The sequence below is a fragment of the Nipponia nippon genome, unplaced genomic scaffold, assembly GCF_047370975.1.
Source record: "Nipponia nippon isolate SJK-2023a ecotype South Korea unplaced genomic scaffold, ASM4737097v1 scaffold_23, whole genome shotgun sequence".
NCBI lineage: Eukaryota > Metazoa > Chordata > Aves > Pelecaniformes > Threskiornithidae > Nipponia > Nipponia nippon.
Window position 1 is genome coordinate 8,048,933 of NW_028262340.1, and position 13,376 is coordinate 8,062,308.

The 13,376-nt window shown below is 55.5% G+C and overlaps 1 protein-coding gene across 4 annotated transcripts; it reads right to left on the reverse strand.

Annotated features, from left to right (window-relative positions):
* Positions 1-444: 444 nt before the first annotated feature.
* Positions 445-9,038, reverse strand: KDF1 (keratinocyte differentiation factor 1). Of its 4 annotated transcripts, XR_015705564.1 has the most exons (6): positions 8,110-8,765; positions 7,586-7,759; positions 4,466-5,579; positions 3,462-3,536; positions 1,791-2,791; positions 445-984 (listed from the first exon to the last, which is right to left on the reverse strand). XR_015705564.1 is itself a non-coding variant. In XM_087761316.1 (5 exons), the coding sequence occupies exons 3-5, from the start codon at positions 5,559-5,561 to the stop codon at positions 2,709-2,711; spliced, it is 1,254 nt and encodes a 417-aa protein (XP_087617442.1). In that variant the 5' UTR covers positions 5,562-5,579; positions 7,586-7,759; positions 8,978-9,038; the 3' UTR covers positions 445-2,708. The 4 variants fall into 4 exon arrangements, 3 of the variants coding, with proteins under 3 accessions (XP_087617442.1, XP_087617443.1, XP_087617441.1); XM_087761316.1 differs by lacking the exon at positions 8,110-8,765 and adding an exon at positions 8,978-9,038 and having other exon boundaries at positions 445-2,791; XM_087761317.1 differs by having other exon boundaries at positions 445-2,791; positions 8,224-8,765.
* Between the last annotated feature and the right edge of the window lie 4,338 nt (positions 9,039-13,376).

Here is a 13,376-nt window from a genome sequence, read left to right on the forward strand (position 1 = left end):
CATGGGTCAGAGCGAGCCAGCCTCCCTCCCGCCACCAGGAACAGCAGCCGCTCCAGAGCAATTCTTGCATTTTCTGCCAACAGCTGTCTGCACCACAGGGAACGAGCTGGAAATTCCCCCCCCAGGCTCAGTTTTTCCAGAGCTCAGTTCCGGCATCGCCCCTCAGGGAAGGTCGGGGTTTCCCTCCCTCCGAACAGGCGCTTCCCCAGAGGCTCCTTTATTTGCACCCAGCTTCCCCGCGTCCCACGCGCCAGCCCAGCGCTCAGCCCTCGATGATCCCCCGGGCGCGGCCAGCGCTGCCAAATGGACGAAAATATCTTTGTCCACATGCTGCTGGGAAAGCAGGGATCAGCAATGCCTGCGCACCCCCCGCCCAGGCTCCCTCCGCCGAGGGATGCTCTCCCCAGACTGATGCAAGCAGGAACGTAAGAGAGACAGCACAGGTAAAGAGCACATCTTTTGCTTTATAAAAAAAGACCAAATCAGATGTTTAAGGCCAAGGAGTGCAAAAGAATCCCGTAAGACACCACAGGTGCACCAGCTTCAGGGACCACCGAGGCGACAGTCTTCCTCCTAGTGAGTTTTTGGGGCTTTTTTGGGTTTGGGGCGTTTTTGTTTGCAAGCTTAATCCACACACATTGAATCTTCATACACAGACTAAACATGAAAAACATGCTATTGCATCTGTAATAGCGATCACAGCTCTTTGCAAGTCCATCCTCGCCCCTCGTCTCCGAAGCTCCAGCGCACAGACCGCAGAGCTACGTGTCAGCGTGACCCATGCCGACGCCTCAGTGCACAGGTTTAAGTAAACTCGTCCCAATACGTATGTACAAATCCACGCGGAAGCAGGAAGCCGAACGGGTCCATCAGTGCATGGGGCATTCGGAAGGAGGTGACCAAATGCAGCTCCTCTGGGAGTCCTGGGCTGGCCTGGCTTCAAGTCTCTTCCTTGCACAAACAGGGTTTTTCACAAACTGACAGCTTTAAAAACAAAGCAGGGAGGGGAAGCCAAATCCGAGCCTCAGTCTCTCCCCTTTATTTTCAAAATCTCTCTCTGTCAGCGTCTCAAGGTGTGGTCTCAGTAATGTCCGTGATTGATGAAAGCATGCTCTGAAACGCGAGCAGTTCACAAAACCAGGCTCTAACAGGGACTTGAACCGTACGTTTCAAAGGGCTTTGGCGGCTAAATAAGCCTGACTGCTCATGTGAGGAATGAAATCCTTTCCCCCCGCCCAACGTTTTGAAGAGTCATCACAGGCTATGAAATAAAGGCACATTTCAGTTCAATTCAGGCACAAAAACATGGTCCACACCAAAGCACGGGGCCTGTTCTGGTTTCCCTCTCCCCAAAAACCAGTGGGTGTGTTTATTCTATGGCTGGTCAATTCAACTGAGCGTTTTCTATTCACATCCAAGGGCACCCGAACGTACAAACAAGTCCCCTGGCCTCACGTGTTTACTTTACGATAAACAATCAAGTGGCGACAGCAGCGATACACAGCTTCCTCCCGCCGCAGTGCTGCAGCCCTCAAGGTCGCCTGGCGCCGTGCCCTCAGGGCGGCGATACCGCATCTCCTGCGCCGGAGAGGGGCAAAGGGAAGGAGAAGGCGCTGAGCACCCGCAGGGGAAAGGCAGGACCGAGCAGTTCCTCACAGACCCTCCGGAGACGCTCGTGGGGGAGGCTTTCCTTTCGAAGCAAGCCACTTTTAACGAGTTTCTAGCAGAACAGTCAAACAGCCCAATTCTTAATTACAAAAACTGAAAAATGAACCGACTATTTCACTCACCTGCCATAACCCGAGTGCAAGGCTTGCCCCGCAGCCAGCCTGACACCAAGCGTGACGGGGAAACGCAGAGGGCTTGGTAGATGAGTGAGAAAGCGCTGACTGGCATGGAAGTCACAGGTCACCGCGTGCAACTGGCAACACCGCACGCCTGCAGTTCACATCGGACTGGCAGCGACTGCAAAGCCGATCCCCACGGTCTGCTCGGGGACGAGTGGGGCAGCTCTCCAGGCATCCCACCCCTCTGCAGGTGGCACTGTCTCGGGAGACAGGCCAAGAGGCCAAAGATTAAACGAACCACGTTACCTGAACCTTCTCCTCCCAAGGCAGCAGGAGAGGACACCACCAAGGGGCAGCAGGAAGGAGGCCCATCTGGCTACCGCAAACACCATGGAGAGAGGCTTTATGCTTTTGGGACCAACCAGCCACTTTAAATAGAGATTTGGGTCCCCAGAGAGCAGGTGCTTGGCCTTCACCTCAGCATCGGCACAAACACAGAGACACCATCCAGTTGTTCCCTACCCACGTTAACTTATGCAATGCCAGAAAGCAAGAACCGTACAACAGATCCTCAAAGCAGGGAAAGGGCTGGGCCATGGAGGCTGCTGAAGCTAAACGTCAAGTATGGAAATCAGAGGCACAAATTATCTGAAATTTTCTTGTCCATCTTCTCCTCCCTGGGCACACATTCCACCTCCCAAGTTCAGTAGCTCCACAGTTCACTTCCTTGGTGTTCTATATTGTCCAAAAAAAAAAAAAAATCCAGTGAAATTCAGACAGCAGGAGAAATTTGGCTTCAACAAAGGATCAGGGTAGACCGCAGAAAAAAAACCAGTGGCATAGCACACTCCATATTGAGAGAGGAGAAATCTGATTGCAGCAAAGCCTTGGAATGCCTGCCTGCTGCTTGAGTCCTTTTCCTTAACAATACACCTGGAGCAGAGGTGCCCCAGATGAGTCCGTCTCTGTGTCTTGGAAAGAGGAATCTCTGCTTGTTGGAGAGCCTTGGAGAGGAAAGAGAAGAGATGGTGACATTAGACAACGTGAACTGTCGCAGCCCTGCCTGGCAGTTAGGCAAGCAACTGCCACAAAAGGCTTTGTGTATCATGAGGGAGGAGAAAGCCACACAAAGCCCCCAGGCAGGGAACAACCCTGCCGGTATTGTAGCCATCTTCTGGGAGATCTGTTATTATGCAGGAGAAAACTTGCCGTTTAGCCCTGGGCTGCTCTTTGGAGTGGAGCACGCATGCCGTAGGATCAGAGCCGAGGGGACAGCCCGTCACTCTCCCCTCCTTCCCTTTTGCCCAGTTCCTTTTGTTCCCAGTATTACCCAGCTGTGACCTCAGCTGGTCACACCCCAAATACAGCCCCAAACTTTGTCAAGACACCCAGAGACTGAAAGCTCTTGGGCCAAGTTCGTGCATGGCCAGAGAGCGCTCCATACTTGGGTTTCATTCTTTTTCAGAAGGACCCACCAACCCAGACAGGCTTCTGAGCTCCCTTCGCTCCCGAAGCTCAAGAGAACTGCACCCCTCACGGTAACCTAAGAGGCGGGTGTCAGCTCAGCCTTCGCAGATGCTGAAAGCTGGAGGCGTACATAATAGGGGAAGTTCAGGGCATTCCCCTCACTCCTGTGATGCCGCCGCAGCTAAGACCCCTGGCCAGGTACATTACCTGCGCTGCTATGCCGCCTCATATTCCTGGCTATCACATCTGCTGGTGTTTCTTCCGATATTTGCACGGTCAAATCTGGAATGAAAACCGAGAGGGCCTGAGAGAGGAAAGGATGGGCAGCTGTGACTCAGGAGTCAAGATCCCTGTCAGGGAATGCACAGGGCTCTCCTTCAGCAGGCACCACCCTCAGGTCATAGGAGGTAGAGTCTGATTCCATTGTCTTGGTAATCTGAGCTTCATACTCCTTAAATACCAGGAAGCAAGAGCAGCCTTACTGCTAAGCTGAGAAGCACAACAGCCACTGTTTCCTTCCTTACTTCTGGATGTCTCCTTGCCCCCCATGCTCAGCTTTTCAAGGCTTTCTACAACAATCTCTCTTAGAACCTGTTCTGGAGGTCAGTCACTTCGGGCTGCTCCAGACACGGAGGCGAGCATCCCTGAAAGAGGCGTGAGGCACTTACGCGGTGGCAGCAGCCCTTCCCTCCTCTTGGCTGGGATATTTACTGGCTGCTCCTCACCCCCCTGTGCAGAGGAAGCCTCAGCTGCAAGGAGGCACTCTGTCACGGTAGTCTAGGGGTGGCATTAGCAAAGAGCATGGGCAGAACGTGAGGGAGAGAGCGCCAGCTTGGTAACTGGACATCCTCTAGCACAAGCCAGCTCGTCTGGTCATACCAGTTAAGTTTGACTCACGGTCTTTCTGCCTAGCTTAGAGGTGCGGAGGAAAGCCAGAATCATTGCAGTAGCAGCAGAATAAGCCCTTACATCGCTCAGTGCAAACTTCACTGGCAGTGAAAGATACTATCAAGAAAGCCACAACACAGTGACTGGTGAGAAGCAGAGGTCTCCAGTAATACGCAAGGCCCTCCATTCACACATCCCAGGAAAATAAGCCCAGCCTGAAAACAGACATCAGCTTTCAACCCTGCTGCATTGCCACGTCTCTGTGGCTTTGATAAAATAACCCTCTCGTGCTGAAGGGGTAATACCAAGGAACCCGCACGTACCATCTTGGCTGACGACCATGGACTCCAGCATCGTTTCATTACCGCTGTCTGGTGCGTTGCCTCTGCTGGACTTCTCCTCGTGGCTCTGGCTGGCTGGAACAGAAATATGGGGCCGGACTCTGCTTTTCCGGGTGCTGATGCGTATGATGCCTCGGACCAGCCTGCATTCAGCATCCTGCTCATCCAGGTTGTAGTCCTGAGTTATGCTATTGATGAGGTCCGAGATCTTGTTGGTCTTCTCCAGGAAGACAGTGTCTGACGTGCACTTGGCCAGCTCATCGATCTGGTGGACGCTGAAGAGCTCTGTCAGCTTCTTGAAGATCAGGACATCGATCTGCCTGCTGGACATGGAGCCATTCAGCTCGCTGATGTCCAGGTCGGACTCGTGGAAGGAATAATACTCCTCCGAACTCCGGTGGCTGCTGGGGAGCGGTGGCTTTTCTATGCTGTTCCTGAAGGGCTTCTCTGGCAGCAGCTCTTTGCAGCATGAATCCGATTCCAGGTGGTGGCTGGGGCTCCTGTTTTGATAGACAGGAATGCCCTTCAGTTTCACGTCTGGGTAACTGAAACTGCTACCCATGCTGGACTTTTTGATCTGGTTCCCGTTCTTCTCAGTGGGAGAGACGTTGGCGGGGCTGTTCGGCAGTCGCCCATTATAATCTCCATTCTTTCCGTCATCAGTGGAGGTCTCGGTGGGCCCCGCATACGGGATACAGACACTGCAGTCCTGAAAGCAGCCCCCACAGGTCACTATACAACAGAAAACAGCCTTGTATGTCTTCCAGGCCTGAGACAGAGAGGAACAGCAGAAGCTCTGGTTCGGGGGAGCCTCTGCTGTGCCAGAAATAAAGGTAATTGTTTCTGCCTCTCTCCCATTAGAGTCTTTGAGGTCAGCTTTGCGACCTTTGCTATCCCGCATCTGCTGGGCTCTGGTGCAGCTCTGTTTGATTTCAGGCATAGAGCCGCTGAACACCTCCAAACTGACATCTGTCTCCTTGGACGGTCTGGTCCGCAGGGGCACAGCCTCCTGGTAGGACTGGTTCAGCGGGCGGTGGCTGTTCAGATCGTGGGGGAGTCCTGTTTTCCGGCCCAGCATGGCTCACCGCTCAGGCACCTGGAGAACAAGGTCTCAAGTCAAGCATCTATCACCAGTCTTACCTTAGCGAGCTGTTGATCAACAGAGAATAACCCAACATTCAAATTCAGTGATTCTCAAATGCAACATTTCAATTATTTACAGAAATATTTTGCATTAGGACTCACGCTGTTCTCACTTGTCGCATAGAGAGGGAATCCAGCCTGCGTTTCAGGGTTCTCCAACTAGTCTAGCTTTGCTGCTTCCTTCTGGCAGATGCTTGAATCAGAAGAGGTATGTTTTAAAAGGACTGTTGTTAAGCCATCAAAATCCCTGTAACCTTCAGAAGAGGTTTCCTCAGCGCAGCCAGAAGGCGAGTCAGGCTCCGGAGCCGTTGCTCCTGAGCAATAAGTGAGCAGCACAGCCGTAGGTGGAGCCAGCTGACAGGCTCCAAAGGGAAAGTATCTTCTTTTAAACAACTTCCCCTTTCTCTCACATTCCTTAGGATTAAGCTGGGCCCTGACAGCCCTTATCCGTTTCAAAACACACCGTGCCCAGGAGGAGATGACAAGCAATCAATCATTATGCAAGCTGCCAATTCAGACTTCAGATTATTCGATGCTATTTAAATTTAGAGGATTTAGCGATGACGGCATTACTAACACTGATGGTTTTTGCTACTCATGCTAAGGCCATGTTATGCTAAAGACTTTCCTATGAAAACCGATGTCTTCATTTGGATTAAAGAAAAGATCTTGTTAACAAGTTGGTCTCAAATCATGCCTCGCAGGAACAAAACCTTTACTCCTCTACAGGAGTAAACTGCTTTTACAGGGTACTATGTGCGTTGGGTCTGTGGAGCTAAAGTGTGACAGAGTTTGGCACATTACATCTCCCTATTATGAAGAAAGCTTGGCACTGGGCAACGGCAGGAAAGTCAGGTCAAGGCTGCCACTCTCCGTTCCTATTGCTGCCGCTTTTATCCCAGACTATGGTGGGCCCCTAAATTGTCCACGGTTTCTAAGCTTCTTGGCTAACACTGCCTTCACCCCCAAGAGATCCTTTTAAACACTAATTAGGCTAATTAATAAGCAGTGAGAGGCCAGCCATAGCTTAAGCGTTTTTGGACTGCCCCTGCTGCCCTACTATATGCTTTCTATAGGGCACCTCAAGCATGAATAAAATCTGTTCTACCTTGTTAGAGCATTGCCTCTTTTTCCCTTTTTTTTTTGAAACAAATAGGAATGTTGCCCCCACAAAGAAACAGGCGCAGACTGAAAACGAGGCAGTTCCAGCACACCACTGCTTTCCAGGAATATTTTGGCTCCATTAGCTTATAAAAATTCGTAAGTAGTGCATGTCCCAGGAGCTCCCTTTGCACATTCCTGGACAATATGTTAAATGTCAAAGCCCCAGATGCTGCAATTTCAGTGCTGAGCAGGCAGAGCTCCCTAGACTCAGCATCAGTGGAGAGTTTTGATTGCTTTCACTTCAGAACAACAGGTTTTTTTTCCTCAGCTTCATCATTTTTGTAATGCAGTTTAAAATATAAAAACAAACCAAAACCATTTGAGCTGATCTAAGCACAGAACTGGGATGTTTCTCTTAATAACTGAGGCCTCATCAAGAGATCTAACATATGCATTGCACAATAACAATCATTTATATAACAATATATAATATTCTGAAATTTCAGAGCATTTTTGACATAGGGAAGAGCGTTATCTCAGCTCTACAGAAAAAGACTCGCAGGCTCAGAGGTTAAACCACTTGCCTGACATTGCACAAACCCCCAGCTGCATCAGGCGTCAGAGACACCTGCGGCCCTGCACACTGCGCTCACCCCCTTCCCATCACGGCTCGCGTGTCTGCGACCACCGGATCACACGTCGGAAGAGTTCCCCGGGAGCACGTACAAGACACAGCTCCTCGACCCAGCGGCTCCTCTGGCACAAGCAACGGACTGGAGCGAAACCCGCAGCCGGTTGCTTAACACAGACATAAACAAAAGCTCGGACTAAATCCACAGCCGAGCTGATACTCACAAGATTGTTGGGAGCTTTCTCTGTTCTCACGCAGGCACCGTGTGTGGATAGAGGAGATCCTTCTAAAGAACTTCAGCATCTGCTTCAGAAGAGCGAGGAGGGATTCACAAACAGCTTGCACATCTAAGAGTTAGCCGGGGTCTAAGATCTTCATTGTTCAGAGGACAGGATTTCCTTTGAAAGTTTTAAAAAAGCTAAATTAAGTTGTGGATCTAATCTACTTAACGAAGTCATGTCAGTTTGCCAACAACTGTATTGCCACTGTTGTTAGGAGCTAGGGAAGTCAAAGCATTATCTTAAAAAGGGGCCATAGGACCTAAATTCAGGAGACAAGATTTACACATAGATACAACTTCTCTTAAATATATGGCAGTGTCAACAGCTGTTAAGTTTTCTAAGCAGCTGTGCCAGGAGCTGAAAGCTGCCCCGTAAAGGTCCCGGACTCCGGGCAGCGACAGAGACCCTGGCCCCGAGTAACATGGACCCGGCCTCTTCTCCGTGCTCCTGTGTCCTCTCTCACCTACCTGGGATACAAACAACCCAGCCAAGGAACCGCCTCTCTCCAAACGCTTCCCTGTACCCCGGCCCAAAACACCCCCGTTCCAGCGGACAACCAGGACTTGAAGGTCTTTTCCAACCTAGACGATTCTGATTCTATGACTCCGCCACGGTGCAGGTAAGCAGAATTTGCCCCTTTCTCCTGACAAACGAAGCGCTGCGAGGCGGGGAGACCCACCCGGGCACGAGCAGGGGCCCCTCTGCCCTCCTGGGCCCCGGACGCCCTGGAGAGGGGGGATTTTCGGGAGGAGAGAAGCTGGCGGCAGGGAACAGCCGGTTTCCAGCGAAGTCACCGACCGCCCCGGCAGGGCCTGCCCCTGCCCCTGCCCGCACAGGCTCCCCACCGTGCTCCCCCCTTGGTTTTTCAGCCCCGGGCAGCCAAGCCGGCCCCCCCGGAGAGCTCCTACCGACACCGGCCCCCAGGGCGAGGGCAGGGAAGGCCGCAGAGCAGCGGGAGGGGACAGAGTCGGGGGGCAACGGCAGCCCGGGGACAGCGGGCGGCGGGGACCCCGGGGCGCACGGCCTGGGGACGCCTGTCTCGGGGGAGGCCCGGGGCGCACGGAGAGGGAGAAGCCGGTCTCGGCGGGGGGACGGCACCCGGGGCACCCCGGTGTAGGGGGGGCAGCGCCCGCCCGCCCGCCCCTCCCTCCCGGTCGCGGCCTGCTGCTGCCCCCAGGCCCGGGACGGGCGGCCCCGCCGGGGGAAGCGCCGAGCGGCGGCGGGCGCTGCCGGCGGGCCGGGGCCGGGGCCGGGGCCGGGGCCGGGGCCGGGGCCGAGGCTGAGGCTGAAGCTGAGGCTGAGGCTGGGGCCGGGCTCCCCCCGCCCCGGCGTTACCTGCGAGCCAGGGAACGGCGTCCGGCCCCGCCTCACCTGGGCCAGGTGAGCCACGTGACCCGGCCCGACGGGCCGCCGCGAGGGACAGCAGAGCGCGGCGGGCGAAGCCGCTCCGGCCGCGCTGCCCGCGGTCCCTGTCCCCATCGTCCCCGTCCCCGGGGTCCCCGTCCCCATCGTCCCCATCCCCGGCATCCCCGTCCCCATCGTACCCGTCCCCATGGACCCCCGTCCCCACGGACCCCTGTCCCTGAGGGCTCTGTCTCAAAGCACCCCCCTGCCCCAGGATCCCCGTCCCCAAGGGTCTGCCTCCCAAACTATCCCCATCTCCGAGGGTTCTCGTCCCCCAGGATCCCTGTCCCTGAGGATCACCTTCCCCGAGGATCCCTGTCCCCAAGGTCCCCACCCTTAAGGTCTCCATCCCCAAGGGTCTCACTCCCCAAGGATCCCTGTCCCAAAGGATCTCTGTCCCAATGGATCCTCATCCCTAAGGATCCTGTCTGAAATGATCCCTGTCCTCAAGGATCCCCATTCTTAAGGATCCCCATCCCTGAGAATCCCCATCACTGAGGATCCCTGCCCAAAATGATCCCCACCTCCAAGGATCCCTGTCCCCAAGGATCCCCATCCCTGTGGATTCAGGTCACTGAGGATCCCTGTCACTGAAGAACCCTGCCCCAACAGATCCCTGTCCCCAAGGGTCACAATCCCAAGGATCCCCCCGATCTGCCCTGCACGGTTCCTTGTCATTTTAACCCCCCTGCAGGCAACACCCCCCCCGAGGGGCATCAAGTGGCAGGCGTGGGGTGGCCACGGGTGTCCCCTGGGGTCCCACGGGACTCATGCCCCGGGGAAAGCATCTCGCCAGTGCCTCCCTGGGTGCTGCCTGCGGTTTTGGGTGCCTCACTCTGGAGTCGGGAGCCCGTCCACTCCAGGATGAACCTCCACCCAGGCCATGCCCAAGTGCTTCAACACCCCCAAAGCCTTTGGCCCCCCAGAGGGACCCACGCCCTTCATGGGGAGTGCTTTCACCGTCTCTGCTTGGCACCCTGCAAAGCAACAGCGTCGTCCATCCCTTCTCCTGCTGGGAGCGATTGTTTCTGCCCAAGTCCCCTTGGGGACAGCGGTGGCACAGGGGACATGCGCTGCGGGGATACCCAGTGCTTCCCGGGCACCAGGGCTGCTGGGCTCAGCCCGTTCCATTTGCTGCTGCTTGGTGACTCAGTGGTTCTCTCCAAAGAGCTGGTGATTCACTCTCGGGGGGTCGGATCCTTCCCTGAAGGTTTGGAGGAAAGGAAGGAAAGCGGGGGGGAAAGGGGGAGCAGGGCAGGCAGGGAAGGAGCCCGATGGAATGGCAGCTGCGTACCGAGGCTGCAGCCGCTTGGCTCGGATGCACCAGCCGGTTTCCGAGAGGAAAGAGGAGAGAGAGAAATCAATTCAAAGGATGGTGCCAGTGCCAAGAAGCTCATTCCTTCTCTAAAGGGCACAAAGACTGCATTTATTTATTTAAGCCTCTGGCACAGGAACACCATACTTAATTCCAGCCGGTGTCTTTTCTCTGGCTGGGCTTTCATTTGTGTGTAACTCAAAGCACTGCTTGGAAATGCGTTGTCTCCTTCTCTGCCAGGTGCCTTGAGCACAGATCCCAGCCATGACACCTCTCACGGTGCTGCCCCATCGAGCCTGGCACTGCCAGGATGAGCCGAGCAGCATGTTGTGGCCCCCCAAGCCCAGCACCGTGCTGCTTAATGCCCCTCGGCTCCTGCATTTTCCCAGTGCTCCATCATGTCCCAGCTGAGCTGCCGTCGTGTGCCAGGGCTCTGGTCCCAAACCGCTGCTGTGCGGCAGGGAGCTGGGTCAACCTGAGAGTCCTGGGGCTTAAACCTGAAATCCTGATGCACGATTTCTTCCCTTAAACTGGGCCAGGATGAGAGAGCAGCACTGGGGTCCACCACTGCCTGGTAACTGGGACACCTGGGGAAAAACTTGCAGAGAGACTGGGAGAGATTGCACTAACATTAATTATTTACTGCCTGTAATAAGGCTTCATTTTTCTGGAGCACATCCCAACGCGGGCCTTTAAAGAGGCTGGAGATAAGAGGCCAGTGCACAGCCCTCGGCTACGTCCTCCCGCAGGGCTGTCCTGCCCTGGAGCAGAGCACGGCCGGTGCGGGGCTGGCTGCCCGTATCCCTACGGGAATACTGGGGACCGGCACAGGGCTGCAGTGCTGTGCCCCATCCCGGTGGTCGGTGCCTCCGCCGTGCAGCTGCGGGGTGCAGAGGGTCGCTGCCGGGGAAAGGAGAACAAGGCTCTCAGCTGGGCTTTTGCATCGAAGAGGTTTATTCTGAGCGCTGCTAATTTCAGACTCCTCTGCTAAATCATTAATAGCTCGTCAGCCCAGGCAGAGATCCCGCAGCAGCGCGGGAGGGTTTCTGGGAGTCAGGCAGTGACTTACCCTGAGGAGCAGGGGCATTTCTTGTACTTTCCTATTATTTGCTTTACCAGCCTCTGTCTGCTCATCTGCCGGGATGTGCTATGGCCGGCTGGGACAGCCTGGGGACACAGCTGCTGCGGGGGGCTCGGCGACACCCTCAGCCTCCTGGCCAACGTCCCCAGCCCATCTGGCCCCTTCTTATTTCTTAAACTCGTGTCCAGGCACAGCTGCTCCCCGTTTCCATTTCCTTTTCTCACACTGGACCAGGGACTGGAGCTGGGAAGGTGATGAGCAGCACAGACCTAGGGGGACCCAAAAAAGCAATTGTTTTTTGAGCGGGTGACTGATGGAGCAGGCACCTCCAGGGGTCCCTCCAACCTCAGCGATTCTGAGGTTTCACTTTGGGGCAAAAGGGGAAGCTCACTGCAAGACAGACCCTGGCCCTTTCCCCCTTTGGGGGTACCCTTGGGGGTCCGGGTTTCACCAAAGCAGAGCAAAAAATCAGAGAAGAGGATGTTCTGTTTAATACCTGCCTGTCCCCACAGTTTCTTTGGGTTGGAGGCAGAGGGAGCAAGAGCAGAGCTTTGACCCTGAACCTACAATGGAGCAGCACCCCTCAAATCCCCAAACCCCATTTTATAGCAGCATTTGCATCCAATACGTGAAGACGGCTCAGCCTGGACTCCAGCTTTCCTACAGCCTGAAATGCAGCCTGCAGAGCTTAAGCAAATGTCACGGCGATGTCTCCGACACCGGGCAGCGGAGATGCAGGGGGAGCCGGTGGACGACGGGCAGGGAAGGGACGTGCAGGCAGCGGGGGCCGGGAGCAGTGACGCAGCAGCCTCTGACGCTGCTCCGGTGCCTGGCAGACGTGTGGCAGCGCTCGCAAAAGCGGGAATGCAATGCAAAGCACAAGGGATGGGTTTTTTTCCCCCCTAAGGTAAGGAAAGCAAAGCTGCCACCAGCCCGCGTGGGATGGGGGTGACATCCTCTGCAGGCCTGGACGTGGATCTGCCTGGAACAGATTTAGGCTGGGGTTTTGTGGTTTGTTTTTTTTTTTGGCTTAGGCTTTTGCTCCTGTCCGGGGGTGGGATGAGACCTCAGCACCTGGTTCCTATCATCCCTTTTATCCTCTCTGCTGCTCTGATGTGAAACACAAGCAGGTTTTACCCCACGCACCTACGTGAAGATGCAGCCGCTGAGCGTGATGTCCTGGCAGGAGGAACCCCAAGAAACAGGCTCCTTGGGGGGAGCAAGGTGGCAGCAGCACCTTCCCGCTCCAGCCCCCTCCCCGTGCCATCTCGGCCCACCCTCAGCTCCATTAACGCCGTCTTAAATGATAATGGCGTTGGCACCCTCAGCTCCATTAACGCCGGATAAAATGATAATGGCGTAGGCATCGACGTTGCAGTGACAGTCACGCAACCAAGGACGCGCTGTCCTGGTGCCACGTGCCCTGCACCCCAAGGCTGGGACACCCCAGCCCCGGGGGGGAACAGGGGCTGCCCCTGCCCCTTTCCCTGCCCTGGGCTGGTGGCGGGGGCACAAGCACCCCCCAGCCAGCACTAGGGGCTGCTTCAGCTGCTTCTCCCAGGCGCTGCAGCCATGAAGCCAGCCTCTCCAGTATCCCTTCCCAGCCCAGCCTTTCCCCCTAACCCTTCCCAGTAAATCTCCCCAGTGTCCCTTCCCAGCCTAAGCCTTTCCCAATAACCCCTCCAGTAACCCTTCCCAGTAACCCCCTCCCAGTCCAGCCTTTCCCAGTGAACCCCCCCATCCCAGCTCCGCATTTCCCAGTGTCCCCACCCAGGGAGGGCAGTTTTCCAGCCCCACGAACCGCTAACGCCACCGGGCCGGTGCCGTACCAGCCACGAGGCTGGGGCCGTGTCGGTACCACACCGAGCTGTACCAAGCCCGGTGCAGGTACTGAGCCCGGACCCGTGTCGGTGCCGATACCAGTGCCATACCGA